This window comes from Vanellus vanellus (genome assembly GCF_965231255.1).
Source record: "Vanellus vanellus genome assembly, chromosome: 3".
NCBI classification, from domain to species: Eukaryota; Metazoa; Chordata; class Aves; order Charadriiformes; family Charadriidae; genus Vanellus; species Vanellus vanellus.
In genome coordinates this window covers 112,222,321-112,246,974 of record NC_138907.1, presented here as the reverse complement: position 1 = coordinate 112,246,974, position 24,654 = coordinate 112,222,321, and the positions used below count along the sequence as shown (strand labels likewise).

Sequence of the window (24,654 nt, the reverse complement as noted above, 5' to 3'; positions counted from 1 at the left end):
GGCGTGCTGTTTGGGAACAGTTGACGCACAGACCCATCACTCATTATTTGTAGCTAGTGCCACAATCCTCAGTCGTGCTAAGAAAACTACACAAAACCTAGTAAAGTCATCTACTAAAGTCACTCGCGTGGACTGAGAAAAAACCACCTCCTGCGAGCTGCCAACACACCTGTATGAGACATCGCTGTGCATGTAAGAAGATACAAGAATGCTGGAGCCCCCGCCCAGGGTGGGCCTGCATCCCGAGCTCACCCCAAAGCGGGGCTGTGGAAACCCGGAGCCCTTTCCCTTTCCAGGGGGCAAACGGAAGGCCTGTGCTCCCTCCAAGAGACTCGTAAGGGCGCTGTGGCGAGGGTGCCCCGGGAGAGCAAGTACCCTTGACTGGGAGGAACGCTGCCCCCAACGCCCCACGCCCTCACAGCGAAGCCGTTGCTGGGCAGAGCAGCCGCGGTGACACCGCCCACGTCGCACCGAGGGCGGGCTGGCCCTACCACGGCCCCGCAGCAGCCAGGCCTCCGTCTGGACCTCGCCTCCCCTCAGCGTCCGGCCCCGCCGCCTAAGATGGCGGCCCCGCCCGCACCCACAATGCTCCGCGGGCAGCTGCCGCGCTTCCGGGTGCGGGCCCAGGAGGGCGGCGGGCCCGGCACGGCGCCAGGGGCCGTGGAGGGCGAAGTTTCCCCGACCGGATGCGAACAAGCGGGTGGACGGAGCAGGAGGGAGCCGCACCCGGACCATGAGGCTCCGACTGTGGCTGGTCCCTGCCCTGGTGTTGCTGTGGGGGCCGGGCGGGTTGGAGGCGCTGGGACGCCCGCCGCGCCGGCAGCGCTACGGTGAGGGTCAGGGCGGGACCACGGCGGCCGCGGGAGGTGGGGGGGTGAAGGAGAGGCCACCGCCGGGGGGGCGGGCGGAGGGTGCACCCCTACTTCTGCCCAGGGGTAGCGGTGGGGGGGGAATAGGGCGAGGGGTGTGGGGCAGGGTCGGTGCTGTGGGGCGCGGGAAGGAGGTGGGCGCCTGGCCGAGCCCCCGCCTGGAGGGCGGCCCGTGGCGGTGGGTAAGGCCGCGGCCTGCTCCCGTGCCTGCCGCCGGGTGGGTGTGCGCTGGGGAGCGGCCGGCGGCGCAGGAAACCCTGGGGACCCCGTAGGCCCCGTCCCCTCCCGGTGTGGCGGTGGTCGCCCTTCAGCTGAAGGCATCACTGGCGGGCACTGTGTTTGGGGGGCACTGTGCTCTGCAGAGGGGTGGTGAGGTCACTTAGTCTTCACACTCGAGGCATGCTAAGAAATTTTCCTCACAGGAGTTTGTGTTATATTAGAGCAGGATAATCACATAAATGGCTTCCCTTCATAGTTCTGGTTGAAGAGTCACTGTTGCAGAGAGAGCCTGAAGCTATTGGAGCTGAATGTGACTTCTAGAAAGCTTAATACGGAGGAAAACCGTTGCTTTATTTAACTTCCGTAAACTTAGTTTTGCATCTAAACTTTTACTTCAGAGTGGAGAAGTTGCAAACTTCTGTTCGATAAGCAAAAGCTTATCAGACGAGCTCTTGTGAGAGACAATAATTATCTCTTACCCAGTCAGATGACCTGTCTCCAGTTGGTGTGGCCAGTGGTGACCACTTCAAGTCCTCTTTTCTTTCCTTAGATCTCTCGGCAGATTTCCCAACAGGTGTTCAGGCTGCGCCTTTGTCTGCCTCTCCCGCACCTGAGGTGGACTTGTGGTTCTGTGCAGACCTCAGCAGTTGGTGACTGCAGGAAGCTGAGGAGGATAGGGCTCAGTGGTGGATGATGCAGGAAGCGTAACAGAAACAGAAAAAACACAGTATGTTCTTTCAATGTCAGGCAGGCCAGGGAGCTCCTCAAACAGAGGTTACACCTTGGGCTGTCAGATTTTTATGCCTTCTAAAGTACCTATCTGCAATGAATTTGTGTAATCTTTAGAGTATAGCTTTTGTATTGTTGGCCTCCATACCACCATGCCTGGACTATGAGCTCTTCAATTTTATGAAATACTGCATGGAGGAAAAACTCCTTTCTTGTATTTCTAAACTTTGACCATTTATGATGTCAAAAGTTGTTAATGTGGAAGAATTATTCATTTTCTTCACACCTTTAGTGACTTACAGACCTATGTAATTTCTCTCCTTGTTAATCTTTTTTTTTTCAAGTGGGAAAATCTTAGTCTATATAATAATTCTTGGTATGGAGAAAAAAATCGTTACTTTATTGGCCTTTGTTACTTTTGTCTATGTGCTTTCTCTTTGTATCGGATTTTTATTTGAGGTATATGGCCAGGACTGCAAAGCAGTATTTGTGATACAAAGGTGCCATGGATTTATAGTGAAGAATGTTTTTGGTTTTGTTTTCTTCCAGAGGGGTTGTTTTCACCTTTTTTTGTTGTTTAATAGTCACTCCAAGAGCTCTTTTATTTCAATTTTTAAAATTTTTTATTTTTAAATGGTAAAAAGTATGCTGAAATACTTTGTTGCACAGATATAGTGAGACTCTTGTTCTTATTTACACATTCACACACTGAATTTCATCAAACATTTTGTTCTGTCATTCAGTAAACTAAATATATAAAAGCATTTTGTGAGGGAGCTTGAAAAATCCAGGTGTCCTCCATTGTGTTACGTTTATCCATGTACTTCATTCTTTCAGAATGCCAATATATATGAGGCACTACTTCCCTAGTATCTTATTTAGCCACAGGTCCAGTAATTCATGCTTTGTTGTTGTTATTACCTGTGTGTCAGGTAGGGACATTGAGTGTATTTGTTGATTAGGCCCCTAGATGATACCTGGAGTGGAAACTGGTCCTGCGCTTACCACCTTTCAGGCTGCATGCAGCAAGACCAGTGGCACAATACTTGCATACAATAATTAGTAGTTGACCAGTTTAATTTTTTCAGTGCTTTATAACTCTTGAGCTAATACCTTCATGTCCTGTTGACTTGCTCATTTTCTTGTCTTGTTCTAAAGCCCCTTTTCTTGAGTCTTGGAGGCAGGTCTTTAGATTCATCCTATCAAGACAAGCTTTTGGGGATCTTTTTAGTGTCCTCCGCAGAGAATGCTTAATCAATTACTATCTTACTTTTTGGTATTTGCCTTTAGCATCCGTTCTTGGGGTCATCTTTGGAGCTTACATATTTTACAAGCCTCTGATTATTTAGCTGGCTGGTTTCTTTTGATGTAATAAAAGCTATTTCAGCTATCAGCTTTATGGCTTTTACAAGCTGCTCTTCAAATAGCTTTGCCTACTTTACTGTTCATCTTTTGCTGGAGTTCTATTGTCCTCATCTTACACACAGCTTGGTTTTCTGAAATACCTTCTTTTCCTTCTAGTAACATCAACTTTGCTATTTTGAGGGCTCTCTTTAACCACAGAGCTTGAGTTTTGTGAACTGAAATCAGATTTCTGGCAAGCAGTATCTTTAAGGAAGTTTCAAGGATTACCATTTTGTGATTGCTATTAAGAACTTTCTTGCTTGTTTCTCTAGAAGTTCAGTTTTTCAGGAAGGAAAAAAAAAGATTATACAGTGAAAAATAGAATTTGACAAAAAATAGAATAAGTAGATACAAAGATGTGGGTCATTTCCCAGCATTTTTCAGCTGAAGTAATCTTAGGGCGTGGTGCTCCAGCAGTCTAAACTGATCTAAATTGGGACTGCCACAATCCTGGCCTCAGCTTTCTGATCCCTTCCCCATTCCTGTGAGCACATTCATGGAGCTAGGCTGCCTGAAAGCTAATCGTGCTTTTTTTTTTTTTTCAGCAAGGGGTAGGATGTCTGCGTTTGGGTGTTTTCTGTTTGTGGAGTCCACTCCCTGGAGTAGCGCACAGCATGACTGTCCACGTACCTGCTCTGTGTGTTGGGGAGTGGTGGGGGAGGTGGTGAGGGATGAAGGTAGGATGGTATCCACCTCAGTTTGTTGCCTTTAGATGACCTGGAAGCAGTGCTCTTTTTAATAACGTTGACAGCAGGGATTAATTTCTGGGAGAAGTGTGACTCTACTAGTCAATACAATTACTGTTGTTACAGTTTTACCTCTAAAAAATTAATGTCAGGTCTTTTAAAGTTTTTCTCTCCATTGTTTATCTCTGAAGATAACCTTTTATAACTATTAAATATTAATGCTGTTTGTCTTGGAGCTCAGACATATCTGAACAATAACGGGGCTTAATGTACTTGAAAAGAATAGCAGTGCAAATACCTGGCTTCAGTGCTGTTGAATACATCACTGAATATATCTAAAGAGCTGCTTGAATCTGTATTACAACACAGTGGTATTAGTAGTGCACTCTCATTAAGCAGGATTGCCCAGAATAATCTATATGTAAAATGTGTCTTACTCTACTGTTACCTGTTTTGAATGCAATCTTTTTATCGCAAGCTACGCAGGGAACTAAAAGAAATAAGACAGCTGTTCCTCTCCTGGGCAGATGATATTCTTTGAATCACTCACTGGTGGTCATTTGCTACCAGCTATATTGCACTAATAAAATCTGAGGCAGGTAACCTGGGCTTTAATTGTTTTTCTTCCACATTGCTCAAGTACTATGCAGAACTCAAAATGAACTGCATGAGCTAAAGAAATGACTCATTATAAATGGTTCGGTACAAACCTACATAATGCAAATAAAAAGATTTACAAGTTGTTGAGTGGAAAAAAAAAAAGAATTATAGTGATATTGATGAATAAACTGGGGGAGCTGAGTGATACAGAGGGCAGCATAAAATGATTTGCAGTCAGTTTTGAATTCTACTTCACACTTGGTGTGACAAAGCACAGGAAGTCCACAAGACCAGGAGCGTAACCTGCTGCTGAAGGGTTAAGGGGTGGGAGGTTTAGCTCAGTGTCATGAGAGTGCAGTGAGATAATTAGTGACAAAATCCTTATGCAAGGTTAAATTTCGTCCTTCTGGGCTGAAGCATCTGTTGGAGACTGAGGCACGACCCAGATAAGGGCCAAATGACTAATTTCCCTACTGTAGTCTGCCAGTTTTGTTACTGTTTCTTATCCCATTTTAATATCCTTTGAAGCAAAATGGCTATTTTGGATTGAGCTGGTTTTACAGTTTGATTCCACAAGCTGAAGGTTGGGTGTGTATCTCACCATGCACCATGTGGAGAAGAATCCAAGAACACACAGCCTAATAGCAGTGTGTTGCACATGCAATACCTGCCTGGGACGCTGTGGGATTATTTCAAAAACATTGGAGGAGTTTGTAGATGCAGTGTTTCTGTAGGTGGTATTACGGGCTAAGTGATGAAGATACAGTCTTTGTACGCTTTGTCTCCTTGTAAGCAGCAAATGCTTCATGTAGATGTGGCCTTATTGAGTGCAAATTATCAATGTGATTTCTGTGTTGTGGATTGGCAGTCTCTTCTGTGGAGATACTTAATATCAAGGTATTAAAGTGCTTTTCTCGGGTTTGTTTTCTTTTGTTCATGTGAATCTATCAGTTTCCATTTGTTTTTCCATTTCCAACTGAAAAAAAAAAAAAGGAAAATGTGATAAAAGATAATTCCTGAGAGAAATACTCAAAGTCAACAAAGTGAAGAATGTCAACGCAAGATTAAATTCTAATTATCAAGAATCATTATTCTAATTATTAAGAACATAATCAAGTGCTCAGTGTGAGTTTGGTTTTCAGTAGTACCAATTTGGTCTGACCTCTAAGCAGCCAAAAAGTAAAATTCTTGTTTGCATTTAAGATTTGGGGTGGTTTTATTTTCCTTTCCCCCCACCATAAAACCTGAGAACTTCACTGCTGCTGTTTGTTGCTGATAGCAGCAGTGACTCATCTCAGTTTCGCACTTCTGCTACTCTGGAATTTTTTTGTGTGTGTGCAGGAGCCCCACTGTGGCTTTCTGCTCTGTGGCTGGAAAAGCCGAGCGAGGAAGTGCAGCCAGCCAGCTCTTCAGCATAGGGTTCTCCTGATTGCACTCTAGTGTTACAGCAGGATTTAATTATGTCTTTAGTAGTCAGTAGAGATTTATCTTTGAGATAGAAATTTATATTTAACTTCTGCTATAAACAGGTTGATATTTTTGTTTTCCCCCCAACTTTTTTATAAACTGCAGGAGTCCAAGTGTGCCTGTTTCCCAGGCTGATCAAGGGAAATCCTTTGTGTGTAATAAAAAGTTAACCAAGAGCCAGGTTTCTTTACCAAAGAGCAGTACATCCTGCTGTCCTGTTCTACAGATTTCATATGCCACACTCAGACTTGCTTGTTTTGTATCCTGCAGTCATCTCAATGGTTCTGATCGTATTCCTGATGTCTTTTATTCTTGCAGATATATGTGACCATACTGCTTGCCAGCGTGCAGCTTACATGCATTTTAGCCCATATTTATGTCACTCAAGCCCTGCATCTCTTCACAATATCGATCCTTGTCTTCCTGTGCTGTTCTTAATTTGCATTATTGGTACTTTTTTTTACTCCTTCATACTTGCATTTTTAACCTGCGCAAGTACATGAACTGGGGGGTGTGAAGGGAAGGGGATTCTGTTAGGCAGGCACCTATAGCTGCCACCCACTTGATGCTGATCTGTAATTACGGAGCTGTTGAACAAGAACGTGGTATCCCTTGTATTCCCTGGTTGGTCTCACAAGTGTAGCCCAGAGAGTAATTAATCTCTATCTAGAATCAGCTCCACTCAAACATTTTGTTAGATAGCAGGATTTTGTGGTGTGGTATCTCAGCACATCTAAGTAGTGAGGCTGACAGTTTTTGGAGAGCCAGGCAAATGATCTGTTTCCAGAGAAGACTACATCCTGTGACTTGGCTCTTCTTCTCTGCAGGATATATGAAAGCATGTGATTTTTGGGGTTGGTGGTTTGTTTTTTTTTTTTTTTTTTTGAGCATTGAGTCATATGATGTTGTTCTGGTTTAAGATGAGACAGCTGTATTGCCCTTAGTTCACTTTGAATATGAGGATGTTAATTCAGTGGGCTTCCTTATCCTGCTCAAATATTGGCATTATAAAAAAATATTTCTTTTTTTTTTTTTTTCCAAAAAGTGCTTTCTACTTTCTCTAATAGGACAGACTGAGTTATTATTAAATCAAGTAGATCGAACAATAAATTTTGTTCCTCACTGATCCCTAATTTAAGATGTGTTTAGTGAAGGAGAAAATTTGCATAGTTGGAAGTGTGTGAGGTAACATGTAGGGTCCATTGGGTGTATTAAGCTGTATTCAAAATAGAAATAGCAGTTTAACTATCTGTGTGGCTTCTGCTAAACAGAATTTCCTTAAGGAAATATTTGCACTGTCCAGAAACAGTCTATTTTGCTGTAGGGGAAAAAACTTTGGAGTAGTATAAGGGTGCAGCTATATGAACAAGTTTTTCCTGAGATGAGCTAAAGGAAGTTTTGTAGGTTGTTAAGTTTTCACAGTGTCTATCACTGGGCACTTCTCAATGTGCGATAAGTACAGAGTAGTTTACCCTGTGTAACTGCAGAAAAACTAAACTATGGAGTAGCTGGTAGACGGTAAATCGTCAGCTTACCTTACCTCCCAGTGCGAGGTCTGTGTAAATGTACCCTGAGGCTTTGTCTGCGCTGCACTTGGTGACTAACTGAATTTGGTCACCTCGTTTTCTCACGTGGTTCAGCAAGTTTGGTACAGCTGGGATCGAGTCAAAACCATGCCTTTTAAAACATTCAGCAATGCTGATGTGGCAGGCCATTCTTACTAACAGGTTTGTCTAGGAATGTGTTTAAACAGAGTGTAAACCTTTATCCTGTTACAGTTTATAAGTAGTCTGACATACATTTGGTTCTTGCTTTGAACCCGTTTCTCACGCAACTTCTGTTGTGATATACTTGATGAGAGAAACAGCAGCCACTCTTTGGTGGAAACAAGTTAACACAATTTATCTAAACTGTTAAAAGCATGGGCTGTTTCGCATGGGGTAAGTGTTTCAATTCACTTTGTTTTCTGTGTTTGGCAATGGCTCTGTACCAGATGTACTGGAGAAAGATGTAACAGCACGTGTAATGAGCTGTTATGGAACAGCTTTCCCACAGATGGATCTTCTCAATGCATCCTCTTCATCAACAGTCTCCTAAAAGCAGTGTAAACTGTTAAGAGAAGGTACCCATAAACATTTAGGCATGACTGTATCACGTCCTGCCTGGTGAAGACTGTTTGTGTGCCCAGCTGAGATATGAATATATTGAGGTATGAATGTGTTGGCCTTCTCCATTAGCACTCCCTGGAATGGTGCTCCAGTCAAATGATCCCTCTATATTGCAGCCAGTATCTGGCTGTTACCACAAACATGAGGGCAGCTGTTTTATGTAGGGTGGTGGAGACCTGCTTTAGCTCTTATGGTTAAGGTTGGAAAGACTCCAGAATGTGTTTCCTGGTCCAAAATCCGACTGAGGCTGTGAATTATATTTGAAGTGTCTGTATTTGGTTACTTTAATTAAAATATTTTTTAGGTATGAAGACGAGCATCATTTGAAAAATAATAAAAAAATAGCAATAAAGAATATGGAGACCTTAAACCATTCAGTCACTCCCCAGCTGAATCAGAAAAAATATTAGTTAGCTGCTCGTAAGGTTTGTTAAGCATTTGATATCCATTGGAAATCAGCACAAAATTAGTACCCAGATTGTAGTCAGTGAGTGCCACACAAAATACAGGCTGGAGCCCTTTTTTCAGACTTGGAGGTACCAATGATTTAATAGCCACACAGCAAACTCCTCCCCAAGTGTGTTTGCTGTGCTTGTTCTAGAGCTACACTCTGTAGGCTTGTCATCCCATCCCAGTGCTTATTTCTGCTTTTATTCCCGTTCTGATGGTTGGAGGAATAACTGCAATCATTCCTGTAAACCCCTCTTATGCTGTTGTGGTCATTTTCAAATCCTGAAAGTAATATTTGTAAATATTGTTGGATCTTGTGTTTTAAGTAGAGACATTTTCTATCATCGGATAATTGTGAAGAGAGTTTTAAAAAATATTAATTATATCTTCTGGATTAAATCTTCATGCTTCTAGATAAGCTTAACCTTTCTATAAATACTGCAGTTCAAAAGAGTGCTTATGAAATGGCTGACTTGCCACATTTACTTATTGCTTTCTGGGCAATAGACTGGGCATGAGATCATGGGAATTTATTGTTCTGCTTATGAAAGCTGAGCTGGTTGGAGAAGGATGCCATTGGTATTTGAATTGGTAGCTGAGCACTTGAAGAGAAACCTCCTCTTTTAAAAAATATGCAGTGGGCTCCAACTCAATGAGCTAAGTTGTTGCCCAGCACATTCTTGAGCTCTTTGCTGCTGGAGTAGTTTGCTGCAGTGCCCATAATTTACTTATAAGACACAGGAAAGTATCTTTTAAGTTGCAAAGTCTAGTGGCAGTAGGCTTTTAGCCTTGAAACAAGGTGGAAGAAAAGGAGGAAATGGTGAGTTTAAAGCTGGGGGCGGAGGTAAAGTCACTGCTGTGGATTTCTTCTTGAGGACTTTGGGGTTATTATCTTTGTCACCGATGTTCCTTCCCTGTTTCTCTCACAAACCTGAGATGTGTTATGTTCTGGCAAGGCCACGTCCCCCCTTCTGCAGGGGAGAAGGTGCAATGAGGTGAAGGCTGGCAATCATAAATAAGTAAATATTTGGGATATCAGGACGAAATTAAGGTCTCGTTCTCCAAAAAGAGAGGAATGCAAAAATCTAGGAGGGGCCAGAAGGGAAGGAACTGCAGGAAAGTGGTTTGGGAAAACCTGAGTCAGCTCAGTGCTGTTGAAGCCCATGGGAAATGGCTGTTGGACCATAGTGAAGATAATGAGGAAGGAATGCCAGAAAGATTATTAAATTTGAACAAAAAGTAGTCAAGTATATGCTTGCTGTGGCTCCCATCCACTGACTGCTGTACAGTTGGACTCTGTACAGTTCTGTATTTTGTTTAAAATAATGACACTTCATCTTTTATTTTCAGTAAGCCGTGACCATGGATTCATTTTCATGGTATGAAAATTTTACAGAAAAATTTTGGTTTGAGTGTGTTACCAGTATATTTTTTCCACATCTGTCTGACACCTGAATTAGTTCACAGATTTATGTCTAGCAGCAGCATGTCTTAAGTCTTTACTCATGTTGCAAGTAAAATCAAAAGCAAACAAATTTAGGAAGGGTAAGAGGAAATACGAACAAGTGCATTCTTGTTTCAGGGTTACAGGAACTAGGAGTGGCCTGTGTTTCATTTGTTACTTTAACAGAATCATCTTACTCATCTTCATCAACTCTGTAGGTCTTGTTCTTTCTCTACCCATCCCGTGTCTCTGTGAGGCATTTCTGGAAGGGTGTTTGTGTGTGGTGAGGTGGAGCAGGACTTCTGAAGTTCTCCTTGCCTAGCAAATAAAAGAACCTAATTTCTTTAGCAGACTTTTCATGTCTCTTGCCATGAAACTGAGACATTTTGTCTGGCTGTAGTGGCAGCTGCATCTTGCTCTTTGGCATGACCTTCCCCTGGTTCTGGGCACTATTTTGCAAGAGAGGCGGAAAGGGGCAAAAGGAGTAGTGTTTTGCACCTGGGGTTGTGCCGCTCAGGCAGGCCTTGTGCTTGGCAAGTCCCTGTGTCAGTAAGTCCCTGAGCAGCGCAGGAGTGCTACCACACCTCTCTTAATTCATGGCCCACATACCGCACACTTGCTCTGTATCACGAACCAGCATTTGGCATCCCATATATCAACATTCACTTTAATTGAGGGGTCTGCTCTAGCTGAGTGTGTCGAAAGAATCTCAGGTTTAATTAAAATAATTTAGGACTAGACAGTTTAATGTTTGGGGTTTTTTTCAGAATTGATTTTCCCTGTACCTACCCTCCTGCCACGTGGTTCTGGATGAGAGAAGGTGCCAGACCATAAGCAATGAATTATAATGGGCTTTTTAAAGAAAAGGGATGTTTTGGGGTTTTTTAGGTATTTGCTCACTGCTCTAGTCAACCCGCTCTGCAGAGTGCAGCAAGCTAACGATGACAGTGCTGCCTGACATGCAGCAACTGGGCACACGGGGCGGGGGGGGAAAACCCACAACATGAAGGTGGTGGTGGAAACTTACCTTTGCGTATAACCCGAAACGCATGGCAATTGATTGCAGGTGCTCTCCACCTGTGGGTTGTAAACAGAAATCAGGAAATTGCAACTGCACTGCCCTTCCTGTGTTGCTCAAGGGCCAGGGAGGGGCAGCCTAGGGGTAGAAGCCTGGGAGCTGCTGCTCGGTGGCTTCTGCTGCAGAAGGCAGCCATATGGTCCCTCACTTTGTTGGTAGGTCTGGTGAAGGGCCAAGAGAGCTGTGAGGGTCATCTTTGTTTCTGCAGCTCCCTCACTTCCAGTGTACATAAGCACATGTATGCACATACGCTGGTGGTTAATTCTCCTCACCCTCCCCTTCGCAAAAGAAAAAGCAAGATGCTTGCCTTGGCCCAAACGGTGCACCTGTTCTTAAAGGCTTTCTTGCACTTCAGAGCCATGTATTTGGGGATAAATGATGGTACTGAGTCTCAGGTTTATAAAAGAAATAAAATTATTTCAGGAGCTATATCAATCTAGATTTCAAGTTGACAATCTTCAGTTGTTGCACAAGACCCAGTAAAACTCAGCTGCCTAGTGATGCTGCTCACTTAAAAGTCCAATAAAACCTGCGAGGTTACTTCACTGGGTGGTGTAAGCTAGTGATCAGGGGCTCTGAAGAACTGGAAGGCCATCTTCGTTAATAAAACCCCACTTTGGTAGCTGTTTTGTCTGGTTTAGAAGCACAACTGGAAATGGAGGAAGAAAAAGGGATTTTTTTTGATTAAAAAATGACTGGATGAGTACTTCTGCCTCTTATTAAACACAGCTGACTCCTCATTTGGTGCAGTGAAAAAAATGAATGCCTCTGTCAGAGAAGGAACACAGTGATGTGGGAATAAGGGCCTTTATTTAAGGCTGTAAATAGCAAATGAATTGATTGGTGCTGGTGGAAGCGAAGGTGGTTGTCAGGTGCCTCGCTGGGTGGTGGGTGCTCTGGGGAGGAGGTGTGTGGGGGTGGGTGCTCCTGGCAAAGCGATGCCTTAGAAAGCAGCAGGAGGCTTTATCAGCAAGAGTCAAACACTGTTGGCAGCTCTCTTGTGTACTTGTTCAGGGTGGAAGCATATGCAGAATATCGACCTGAATTTGTAATTTGTGGGCCACTCCCCACAAGGGTTTGGGCCCTCAGTCTTCCTCCTCTGAACAAGTTTTCATGTTCTGAATAGGGAAATCAAAGTTGTTTTGTGTGGTGATAAGGTACTGAGAAGTACCTGGAGGTGCCTCATATAAGGTGCCTCATTAGTAATTGCTGATTGATTGAGCAATGCAGCCATCTGTTTTCTGTCTACTGTCAGACAGAAAGCTAATGAATGCAGTCCTGATCTGTGGTGAAGTTGGTAGAAGTTTCCTAGGTTAAATGACTGTCTTCCTCAGACTCTTATAGGGACCAGCAGGTAAGGATGAGAGTGATTCACTCCAGAGAAGTGGGGATATTCTCCCCCATTTAGTTTCCAGAGGGTAGCCCGGGAGGGCATTGGCTCTCCATAGCTGTGGCAGTAAAAATGATTACTTGGGTGCCCTAAAATTGCTGTAAGAACTGAACTAAATTCTTTGTTTGCCTCTCTCGGATCGTGTCTTGTCTCGCACAATGATTTCTACTTGCCTGCACAAAATGCACCTTCACAGAAATGTACAACAGTTATCCTAAAATTAGAGCAAACTGTGATCTTGCTGTTGAAATGGGAGGCTCTGTTTTGCTGTTTGATGCATGCATTTGTGAAAGAGTCTCTTGAAACTAAAACTTTCCTTCTTGTTCTTCCAGACACAGTTGAGTCCATGCTTTCAGACTATGACATCCTTTCTCAGTCAAGCATCCAGCAACACTCACTGAAGAAGAGGGACCTCCAGCCTGAGACGCATGTGGAGAGGCTCTTAAGTTTTTCAGCCTTGCAAAGGTAATTAAATCATCAGCAATGAAATAATTGCTGATGATTTCAGTTTATGTGATGAACAATATGCAGTTCCAAACCCAGAAATAGTTATCTTGTTTTCTGTCATGACTGGCCAGTTCTTGTAAGTTAGTGATCTGCATGGCTATGTGACTTCAGAGAGGCTCAGAGGAAACAGAAAAATAAGTTGAGTTGTATTGTGTTGCTGTGTTTGCTGAAGTGGCAGTGATTTTAAGATTTCTTTTGCTTTGTTCTTAGCTTTAGTTTAATGTAGATTACTTCCACTGATTGGGTTGGACCCCAATTCTACCTCATCTTGGCAACATAGTCATACTTCTGGACTGTCCTTTGGTTCTTGAAAATATCTGCCTTCAGTTTGGGGAGCGTGTGTGGTCTGTTGCCCAAGATGGTTTTTTTGTTGTTGATTTTTGATTTATTTTTTTTTTTTTTTTCATGGAGGTTTAATCCTGTTCCTACTGAGTGTAAATCTCCCATTCAGTAAAACATTATACTACTTTTTTCTTTTTTTTTTTCAACACAAGAAATAGAAGTACAGGTGAAAGGGGAAGGAGAGGTAGAAGAGAGCAAGCACAGAGGTTGTGGGGATGCTATTCTGAGTGTCAGGAAAGTGCCTGACAGGTATCCGAGTGCTGAAATTGTGAATCTGAAATGGGGGAGCAGGGTGAGAATAACGCTTTGTATTAACAAGTGTAGGTTGATTTTGTTCACCTGAAATCTTTGTCTGTGTTCTCATGAGCCTTCCCTATCTGTCATCTACAACTGTCATGCAAATTGTTGTGAATATTTTTTTTAATCTCTGGGTGTTTGGAGGTGGGTAGCAAGTATAAAAGGCTATCCTTTTATATTTAATGGGATCGAACGTCTGGCTGTCCCTGTCTTGCACTGCCTCATGCACCCTGACTTTATGGTGAGGTTGCAATACTGCCAATGATAATTACAGAATAATTGCAGAGGGACATACCAAAAATCTTTAACCCAAAGCCCACATAAACCAAGAGCCCATGTGGCTCCTTCCAGGGAAGGTTCTCTGCTTACTTCTTGGGATAGCCTTTAGTTTTTGTGACAGTATGTAATAAAAATCTAGAGAGTTCAGATTTCTGTTTGTAGTCTTCCAACTATATTATTTCAGAAAATAAGAACTTTAAAATAATTTAACTTCAAGTAGATGAACAAATTCCTTAGTCTGATTTTCTTTCAATGGTTACTGGTAACTGGTTTTGCTTGACTGCATATGGAGAAGGTGCATCATGAGCAAACAGTGACTGCTGGGGGGGTAGAGTGTGTGGGTTTTTTTTGTTTTGTTTTTTTTAAATAAAACACCTTTGACACTTGAAAAATGTTTACAGTTATGAATTACATAATATATGTTTTTTGTAGCCTGCTTATCAGAGTTAATGCTTTGGGAACCTCTTTGGGACCCTCAGTAAAATGGAGACTGGATGTGTCTGTTTTGCGTCTACTTTGCTTAAAAATAAATGGAAGTAAATTCTTTTACAGGCACTTTAAATTATACTTAACTGCAACTGCTGAACACTTTTCAGAAAAATTTCAAGCATTAATTGTGGACGGTGAAGGCAAGGAAAAGGAGTATCGTGTTCAATGGCAAGACTTTTTCACTGGGCATGTCGTTGGTTAGTATTGACTAGATTGTGTTTCAATGCTGAGAAAGCACAGCTTTGCACAAGTCTCTTGGCCAAAGTAAACAGTATATTGTCCTCGTTTTCATCAGATATGATTAGGATTATCAACTAAACTCAATTCTCATGCCCCTTGTGTTTTCTGGTTTCAGTTTTGTGGGTTTTTTTGGTGGGTTTGAGTTTTGGGGTTTTTTGAGCTATTGCACCAAAGTTCTAAGACTAAGACTCTTCTGTTTGGTTTGGCAGAACACAAAGATATAATTTACTCAAGCAGCAGCTTGTGATGTTTTTATTTTTTTTTTTTTTTTTTTTAAATGATGATGGTGGCTTTAATTACAGCTGGAATGTAGGACCTAAGCGTTTGTCCCAGAACACAAAGCCCAGGTAGTGATGATGCAGTGTTGCTCAAATTGTTATATTAGAAGTCTTTAAGATCGTTCTTTGCAGACTACTTTTCTTTAAAGAAGGGGTATCTTGCTCCACTTAAGTCCAGCACTAATGGTTCTGCTAAGTTTTGATTTTTTGTTGCCTTTGTGGTGTGGTGAAAGTCTTTTCCACTGGAATGCAGGCTGAAGCCATGAAACTGATGTCTGATAGTGGTAAGATGCAAGCTGCTTTTGTTGGCAGAAATGTTCTGGGTCCCATTACTAATCCCCATAGCCATCTCAACACCTTCTGCAAAATTATCAATTAAATCTAAGTCTAGATGACTTATGACCATTAGGAAGTTAAGGTTGGGGGGGAGTGCCAGTTCTTTCCCCCCCCCCATTTTCTGTAAACTGATTGAGGAAGGGAATTTGACTTGAAGTTTAAAGCCAATTAAAAAAAAAAAAAACCAAACAAAAAAAAAAAAACAACAACAAAAACCAAAACAGTGTCTGTGCAGGAGTGCATGCAAATAGAGCTGAATTAATTTATTTTTTTCCTTGCTTATGTTAAAGGAGAGCATAATTCCAAGGTTGTGGCACATATTGGGGATGAAGACTTTACAGTAAGAATCAATACTGATGGAGAAGAATACAATATAGAGGTATGCTTTACTGTTCTGTTGAAAGCAATATTCAAACAATCTCTCTTTCCCTGTGGGTGTTTCTCTTTCTAGTTAGTCACATTGACACTTCTGTAGCTGAAAATAGACTTGGTGGTGGTGTTTGTTTTGGGCTGATTAGGGAGGAGGGAGAGAAATGTGAAACCAATTTGACTTTCACAAGTGTTGAGTTTTATTAGTGAGTGACGTTCCCTAACATTTACGTGTTCTAGATACATCAGGGAGAAGGTATGGTTTAAACAGGAAGGGGTTTTAGAAACAGAAATGGATAACATTAGTAATTAGTGGTGATTGTGTCCTTTAGAATAACAAACTGTGCAGCCTTCTGAGCAGAGTTGAGGTCTGTTGAACTTTCTGAAATTTTGGCTTTGTTACATCTTGGAATTTTTCCCATTCTCAGAGCTTTATTTGAAAATCTGTTATTTTTCCCTTCTCCCTGGTTTCTGTTTTTCACCGTTTTCATTGCTTGTGTTATTTTAAACTATTGGTTTAAAAAACATTCAACAAATATATAATTAGAGACTATCCTAATGAGTTGTTCAGTGTATTCCCAGACACAAGCTGTGTTAGAATGGCTGAATAACAGTAATTATGATTGAGTGTTATATGGATATTGTAATTGTCTCCAAACCCAAAGATATGCAGAATTATGGGTAAACCTGGGAAATCCAGTCATGCTGAAGTATGAAAATGTGATTAGAATACCCAAACCACTGTACTTGGATTTTACGTTAAGAGCATATAGTAGCTATTTGTGACTTAAAGCATTTTTGTCTTTGTGGTCCGGAGTAATGTAAGCATGTCTCAGTTTTCTGCGCAGCCAACCCCCTTGTTCCTCACTGGCTGTGTCTGTACAGCTAAAGGCAGGCAGGTAATAGTGTAGAGTCTCTAGCTTGCCCACGCTGCCTAGTTTTAATGTCCCTGAGTTAGCTTCAGCCCCTAACCAGCCCTGGATGAGATGATGCCTGTGCACAGTCAGGATGGTGTGTGCCAGAGACCATTCCCAAAAGGCAGCGTGGACAAAGCTGCTCCGCCATTGCCTGCCTTTGCTTTCATGGTCTTCCTGCACTGTTCAGAAGCGCTTTGGACCTTTGTATAATCCCCTTGTGCCCTCACACCTTGCCCCAGGGTGTGAAACGTGCCCTCAGTTTTGTGTTGGAGACACATGGCTGCAGGGCCAGCACAGCCTTCACTTTTCAGGACCTTTTTGCTGTGAACCAAAAGCACAGTATGCTAAACAATAGTTGTCTGAAATTGAAGGAGCACTGCCTAAGGGCCAGAAAAGACCCAGACCCAGGAGCTCTGCATCATGGATGTGGGCAGTCTATGCTAGTTGGCCTTGCCCAAAGACCAGACTCTGTCCATGTTGGATTTAGTAGTGTTGCTGTAGCTGTTATGTACAGATTGTAAAAAGGACATCTCAGTAAAGAAAAAAGATGGTTAGTATGCATCTGCTATGGGAATTAGTGTCTTACGTTGGGCTTTCATGGCTTTCTTTTGGTTTTGGAGAAATTTTCACACTTATAAGTGACTTGGGTAGCTGTTGAAGAGCCTGCCTTCTGCTATGAAGACAGCACTCTGCTGTGCAATTAGATATTCTCTGTTATCTGCCAGCTTCTGTGCTTCTGGTCAATGCATTTGTTAGCATAGTTAAAGCACCTCCTCCCTGGCTGTGCCAGTCTCCATGCTGTTATGGAGGGAGTGGAGGAGCCTGAGATGCCTCCTCAGCTTGCTCCTGTTCTGGAGGGGGAGAAAAAATTCTGTCTCTTCTACAACCTTATCAGGTGGCTGCCAGTACTCTGTTGAAATGATCTTTGATTTGGGGATGTCTGTGTAGCAGAAGAGTTGAATTCTGTTGGCTTTCTTGAGGACATTGTTTTATCAGTAGATTTATTGCTGTGGGTGAAATTATCATAGTCCAGTGCATTTGTGTGTGTACACATAAAGCTGTGGAAATTTGATGGCACACACATGTAATTTTTTACTTATATAGATTTAGTCTTTGCATTCACTGTGTTCCTAACTAATTGCATTTCTGTTGTTGTTGTACTGTCAGCCACTGTGGAGATTTATAGATAATGTGCAAGATGAAAGACTGTTGGTCTACAGATCTGAAGATATTAAAGATTTCTCCAGACTGCAGTCTCCCAGAGTGTGTGGTTACTTAAAGCTGAACGAAGAAGAACTGTTGCCAAAGGGACTGGAAGACAGGAAACAAAATGAAGGTAAGTGTCTGTACCTTGGGAGAACAGCATCTTTGAAACAAATGCTTGAATCCTGGCTATGTCAGCAAGGAAGAGGAAAACCGGGGCAATAATGTGTGTTGTTGCTTCTAGTTTAACTATTAACTCTTTAAATTCGTTGGTGGGGGTCTGGGAGGAAGCAGCACTCTTCCTGATGCCCATTCCCCATCCAAAAAAGCCCCAACAACTGATGAAAGGAAGAGGCTGTCACTCAGTGCATGTTTCTTCCTGGTTTGTTGAAAGGATGTTTGGCCCTACCAAAGTGCAGGCTAAGGAGAGGAAGCTATTTCATCAGGCCAAAGTGTAGTGTTGTGATAGCAGGCAGCCATGTAGGTACGCCTTCTAAGGCGAACGTTAAAACAACCTTGTACTTCTGTGCCCTGTGCAGCAGGACCTGTTTGGCCTTGGTGGTCACTCAAAGAATCCATCTTGAGCTATGATGGGTGTTTGAGAGTTTTTGGTCCCTTTTTCCTCTGTCCTTTGCTGTGTCAGCAGAGGTTGGGATAATGACTAGGAACAGGAGGAGGAGAGGTGTTAAGGCTGCGGTGATGACCATAAAAGCTCTATAGGTAAATTTGAATAACACAATTTCAGTACTATACGTTTGTTTCCTTACAACAAGTTTAAGGACTCTTAAAAAGACAAAATTTAAGAATAGTTATTAAAAAAAATACCCCAAACCCCTAAAACGAAACATCCGTATTCTCCCCCCAGAAACCCACCCAAACTCACATTCATGTCTTAAATAAGGCGAATAGACAAAGCAGTGGCAGTTTTACTAATTGTTTATTTAATTGTATTTAAAACGTTCACATTAGCAAGCATCCATCGGAAGAAAAGAGCCGTTCCAGAGAGCTCCAAAAACACATGCAAGATGTTGGTAGTGGCAGATCATCGTTTTTTCAAGTATATGGGCCGTGGGGAAGAGAGTACCACTATAAATTATTTGGTAAGTAAATATACCTGTTACAATTTGCTGGAATAAGTGCAGGAAAAAAATAGCAATTCAGTATTTAAAATAATGTACAGCTTATACTACTTTTGCACAACATAACATGTTTACATCTCATGGCTGTGTGTGCTCTTTACCTGGGGAGGTACTAAATCATGCTTTAAAAATATTTTATAATGGTGATACTGTAGTTAAATAGTCATTAAGTTTCACTTATAAACAAACCCTTCCCCTTCACATACTTCTTGTGCCTATGCTATTTTCTGCCTAAGAAACTTTCTTTTTCTAGTCAGAGCTTTAGAATCTCCCAGATTTTGAAGTCCACCACAAACAATCCAAACATCTTTAAAGTTCAAGCATGTTTAAAGCTCATATGAGAGGCAGAAGCTACCTGTATAGATTTCTCCCTCCCCCCTCCTCCCCAAATTCTTCCAAGATCCACTGTCCAGAACAATAAAATTAGAAGTAGGCATGGTAAACAATTTGTTTGGTTATACATGGGTGTTGTGGTTTAACTCTGGCAGGCAGCTCAGCCCCACCCAGTTGTCTGCTCACTCCTCCCCAGTGGGATGGGGCAAGAATCGGAATGGTAAAGGTGAGACAACTTGTGAGTTGAGATAAAAACAGTTTAATACGTACAGCAAAAGCTGCACACACAAGCAAGGCAAAATAAAGATTAGTTCGCTGCATCCCATCAGTAGGCAGGTGTTTAGCCATCCTCAGGAAAGCAGGGCTCCATCATGTGTACTGATTACCAAGTAACCCAGCCAAAACCAGTACAATGGGGTTTTCTACCTGACAAGTTTTTGTGAAATAGAATGCCTGCCCACAGCCTTTCAGCAGAAGTGGAGAGTATGGGTTTGGGGACTGGAGACAAAAACAAATGAAACCACTTTTGGAGGTCTGTTGATTGTCAAGAGTCTCTTTCTGAGCCTAAATCTTTGAAATGCTAATTACTCGGTTCCACCTTTGCTGGCTTTTTGACCTTTCTGTCCCCAGAAATGTTTACATTCCCTAGGTAACGAAGCCTCAATTTGTGTGTTTGCAGAGATGCTATTATCTCCGCAGCTGACGTATGCTGAGGCTAACCTACTGTTTTGTGTTTCCTGGGTAGATGTGTGCTGTTAACAACATGGTGATTGGAAAACTAAAGCATAAACTATTATCAAGTGGCTCTGAATGTGATTTCTCATTCTGAGCAAGTTTGATGGTTCATATTTAGTAGAAGGGGGTTTTTAAGAAGATGAGAACAGATTGAAAAGAGAGGTATTGATAGTGAGCACTGATGAGAGACTTTCTGGAACCTTGTGCTTGAACCATAATGAGGAAAATACTAGGGTTTTGGCTGGGAGAGGGAAGCAAGCCTCAGGGGTCAGTTAAACTAGTTAAGCATCATGCTAAAACAAAGCAGTAAAAACAACTCCCTCCTCTGCCCTTCCCCTCAAAGAAACATGGAAATCTCGTATATGAACAAAGCGTTTCCCAAGATGTTCTTAATATTATCGCTTTTCCACTCCACAAATGAAATGTGAACGTTTTTACTGCTTTTTTATGATGGAAAATTTTAATGGATATTTGGTAACGCTCTCGGGATCCAAGTGCTGTTGGTTTTGGATCAGTGAGTGTATCTATTATGTTATAAGAGGTTCAATTTTAATTTGAAGTGAGTGTTTCTAGATAAGTATGTTGCAGTTTCTCTGGGTGCCTTGAACTTTATTATATGAAACCTCAGAACTAAATGACTTTTTTTTTTTCTGTATAGATTGAATTGATAGACAGAGTAGATGACATCTACAGAAATACTTCTTGGGACAATGGAGCCTTCAATGGGTACGGCATACAGATAGAGCAGGTATTCACTGAACTATGCAAAGGGTTTCCAATTTAAAGGATAAGAATATGGTTTAGATATTGGGGTTTCTGATTATTTTATCTGGATTAGAGCTAAAATAATCAAATCCTACGTTATTCACTCCAGCCAGGAGCATTCTGACACAGCATCTTGCCAGAGGTGGTGGTAATGATCTGACACAGCATGCCCATTTTGAGTTCCTTGGAGTATTTGAGGCAGGAGTTTTCAGGGAGAATCTTTCCGTAGTTAATCTCAAAGGTGCTTTTTTTTTTTTTTCCTGAATATAAGCAATTCTTGTTTCTATCAGACATACTCTTATGCTTGTATTTAATGTTTTTGTGTATGGCTACTGCTTAGCTTACAAAGTTTGAGTGGGCCTCAAACAGATGAAAATACACAAATCCTGTCTGATTTTATGACTCCCGTGCACATCATGATATGATAGTGTAGAGTCTGGTATAGGGTGGACACAGGGGACTTCAATTTATATGATGGCTTCTGAAATTTAGTACACAGAAATCTAGAAAAGGGAGTATAAAAGAAGATGAATCCATCAGCTCAGAGTACTGTAAGAGCTGTGATGTGGAACATGGAGACTCATGGTACAAGCTAGTTGCCCCTTTGCTGGGAAAAGGTCTGCAGGAACAAGCAAGGAGAGTTAATTGGGCAGGGAGGGGGAAAGACTATGATGCACTAATTCGAGATTACTGGGAAAGTAGCAATTCTTTAAAATACGTTTTGGTTAGCTAGAATTCTGAAATGGTTTGGGATTATTTATGCTCGATGTAAATCCTGGTTGTATTTGGGTTTTCTTGATAGAGTGTCTATCTATCTTTTTTGATAGAGTTTCTATCTTCTGCATCTGAAAGCAGAATGTTACTGTGAAAACTGTTGATGTTGCCCTATAAAAGGGCTGGTGTAGTTACTTAGGATGTAGTGGGTGTATCTTAACTAGCAGAGGCTGAAAAGTTAACATTAGAAGTATGCTGAGTCTGAATTTTTTTCCTTGCAGATCTATTGAGACATTTAAGATTACATAGAAAGCTTTTCTGTAGCTATAAAATTGACCAAAATTCCTCTACATTGTTGTTGCCCTTCTTGAAATGTAGATTATCATCCACAATGAACCAAATGTTGTAAAACCTGGAGGAAAGCATTACAATATGGCAAAAAGTTACCCAGATGATAAGAAAGATGCCTGGGATGTGAAAATGCTGCTAGAGGTAGGTTGTAACCCTTGAAAAATGGTGCCTCTTACAGAGAATTACTCATTCACACAGCTGCTCTGTAGTAACAGATGAAACTCCTCTACTTCCTTTGCATGATGTATAGATGTTACACAAAGTCTAACTAGCTGATGTGATGTGCCCTGTAGCCCATGGTAAAGGGCTCCATTGCATAATTACAGAGCACACACCAATTAGGATTATTAATATGTGGCCTGAGTCAGAAAGGCAGTACTGATATGTCTGGCCCTGAGACTGGCTGCCTTGTGACCTTCGTCAAATTATTGTACTTGTTTTTTCTGTCTCTGTGAAAAGGGGAAATGAATAGACAAGTTATGTAAACGAATGTGTACAATGTACTTAGGTATTCATTTAATTTTCTACAGCTTTGTAGGACAGCTAAACAGCTGCTTTTTTTCTGACTTAACCAGATGTAGAATGTGCTTGTCTGGCTCATTAGATAAATGTTCTTATCTATAGACTTCTAATATGCACCGTAAAGTGTCTTACAAAGATTTGTCTTTTTTTTTTTTTTTTCTTTAAAGCAATTTAGCTTTGATATTGCTGAGAAAGCAGCTCATGTGTGCCTTGCTCATCTCTTCACGTATCAAGATTTTGATATGGGAACACTTGGATTGGCTTATGTTGGCTCTCCCAGACCTAACAGCCATGGTGGCATTTGTCCTAAAGGCAAGGCTTCTTTTTTTTTCTGTCTCAGTTGTGGGTTGAAAGCTATTTTTTGTTATTTGTGTTTAATGCTCTTCTCCAACTTTCATGGAGCATGATATGTTATTTGCCTAGATGCTAGTATTGTTTTTTGGAGAGATTAGATGGCCATTTTCTTGGCTGGAGCTGGAAAAAGAAAGGAAGGAAGGATAACAGTCACTAAGCTATCTGGTGTGTGAACAAGCTGGCTAGAACAAACCTGAGACCAAAGGCTGCTTTGTGTGGGTGCATCTTGCAGCGGTTCTGGAATAGCAGATGCTGTTGTCTTGGAAATTTCTTATATTTTCCCCTTTACTGTAATACACAAGCTGTTTGTGCTGTGCTTGAAAGATTCCCCACTCCAAAAACTGGCAAGAGGCAAGGTCTCACTGGTGAGCCTGTGAGAAGAACAAAGTTGTTGATTTCCACAAACATGGATCCTTCTCTCCCCCCAAAAAACCCAAGAAAAATTTGTCAATTTTTATTTGTTTGTTTCTCACTTCTATAGCTTATTATAGTCAAATTGCAAAGAAGGACATCTATCTGAACAGTGGATTAACCAGCACCAAGAACTATGGGAAGACCATCCTCACAAAGGTAGGAAAGTATCCTCCTCTGCAGAGTGTGAATGCTCGATGAGTTGGTGATGTATGCCATGGGATTGTGACAAGCTTCCATGCTCTCTGAGAAACAAGTTTCTGGCGTTCCAATTGAGTCAGATCCCTGGAGACAAGGATGTAGGTCACAAAACCAAAATTACCGTTTTGGTTCTTGCTGACAAGGGGAGTCGGGACTGAATGGAATTGAAGATTGAATTCACTGCAGAATGGGAATGAAGAAAGATACCTAGTGTCTATTAGAGGCTGTAGTTGTCCAGATAAAAACAGTATTTTGATATCTAAAGATGAATTTAAATGTATTTTGGTTTAAAAAAAAAAACCAAACAAACAAAACAAAAACAAATCCTCAAACAGAACAAGCAGTAGCCTTACAGTAAGAATAAAATTAGTCTGCTGACTCAAGTAAGAAAAAACTTAACGTGTATGCTATTACGTACACTTACGATGTGCAGATGGACACTTGCATACACTTGGTCTGTTCCATTTGCAAGTTAAAGCAGTGAAAGTAGTGCAGGCAAAGTAGGAGTTTTAGTTTGGGCCTTTTAACGAAATTCCTCTACCTTATTTTGTGTGTGTCCCAAATAAGTAGAGCGGAGAACAGTATAATAGACAGGGCTTATTAGTGCTAGTACTAAGCCTAATGTAAATTATGCTGTCTGGATTATTTTTTTTTTTATATATACTTGATGAGATAGTAAATACATGAAGGCCTTAATGTGAGCTTTGTCTCACTTGTAAAGACACCAGAGCAGTGCCTGTCTTTGCATCTACCAAATCTTTGCAGTTGAGCATATTTCTCTTTTGCTGACTTCTGCTGACTTCTCAGCTGTGCTTTTCTGTAGCCTTATTATAAAGGGAACTCATAATTGATGTGTGGGCTAAAACTTGGCACAGAAGCTGTCAAGGAGCTAGGAAAAAAAAGACAGTGAAGCTTTGTGTTAGAGGGATGTTGACAAAGAGCTCTAGCCGTTGCCATGCTATTTGCATTTGTTGTTCAATCTCCAAGCTGGAGTTCTGCCTTGAATTACAAAGGAAATTGAGTTTGCTGTCTTCCCGTGGCAGGCACAAAGCTTGGGATGAGGCAGCGGGAGCATTATGGATTGGTTTCACAGGGAGAGTGCTGCATGATGTCCACTTGGGTTTGAAAAAAGAAAAAAACTGCTTAAAACCCTTCCCCAGAGTAAACACAATGAAGCATAGTAGTCATCTCTGGGCAGCTGTCCTGTCTGTGGCTCTCACATTAGCTATGCCTAGACTGGGTACTGGTGCTGCTTATTGCAGTGCTCGGTCCTTCCTGTGCCTGCACAGCAGCAGAAAGGACATTTAGCTGTTCAAACTTGCTTCTCTCTCTCCTGAACTGTTCCGTCGTCTTGTGGGTAACTTTCAT

At 41.7% G+C, this 24,654-nt stretch overlaps 1 protein-coding gene across 2 annotated transcripts in view; it reads left to right on the top strand.

Moving 5' to 3' along the window:
- Positions 1-733: 733 nt before the first annotated feature.
- Positions 734-24,654, top strand: part of ADAM17 (ADAM metallopeptidase domain 17) — a gene marked incomplete at its 5' end in the record, with an annotated part of 37,581 nt that continues 13,660 nt past the window's right edge. Inside the window, 10 exons of one of the 2 annotated variants that reach the window (XM_082480903.1) lie at positions 734-830; positions 12,837-12,969; positions 14,482-14,615; positions 15,563-15,651; positions 17,726-17,894; positions 18,731-18,861; positions 20,627-20,716; positions 21,826-21,939; positions 22,488-22,632; positions 23,156-23,244. In XM_082480903.1, coding sequence (XP_082337029.1) covers positions 734-830; positions 12,837-12,969; positions 14,482-14,615; positions 15,563-15,651; positions 17,726-17,894; positions 18,731-18,861; positions 20,627-20,716; positions 21,826-21,939; positions 22,488-22,632; positions 23,156-23,244 — 1,191 coding nt within the window. Of the gene's footprint in view, positions 831-12,836; positions 12,970-14,481; positions 14,616-15,562; positions 15,652-17,725; positions 17,895-18,730; positions 18,862-20,626; positions 20,717-21,825; positions 21,940-22,487; positions 22,633-23,155; positions 23,245-24,654 lie in introns of those variants that run through there. The other variant, XM_082480902.1, reaches the window with a different exon arrangement.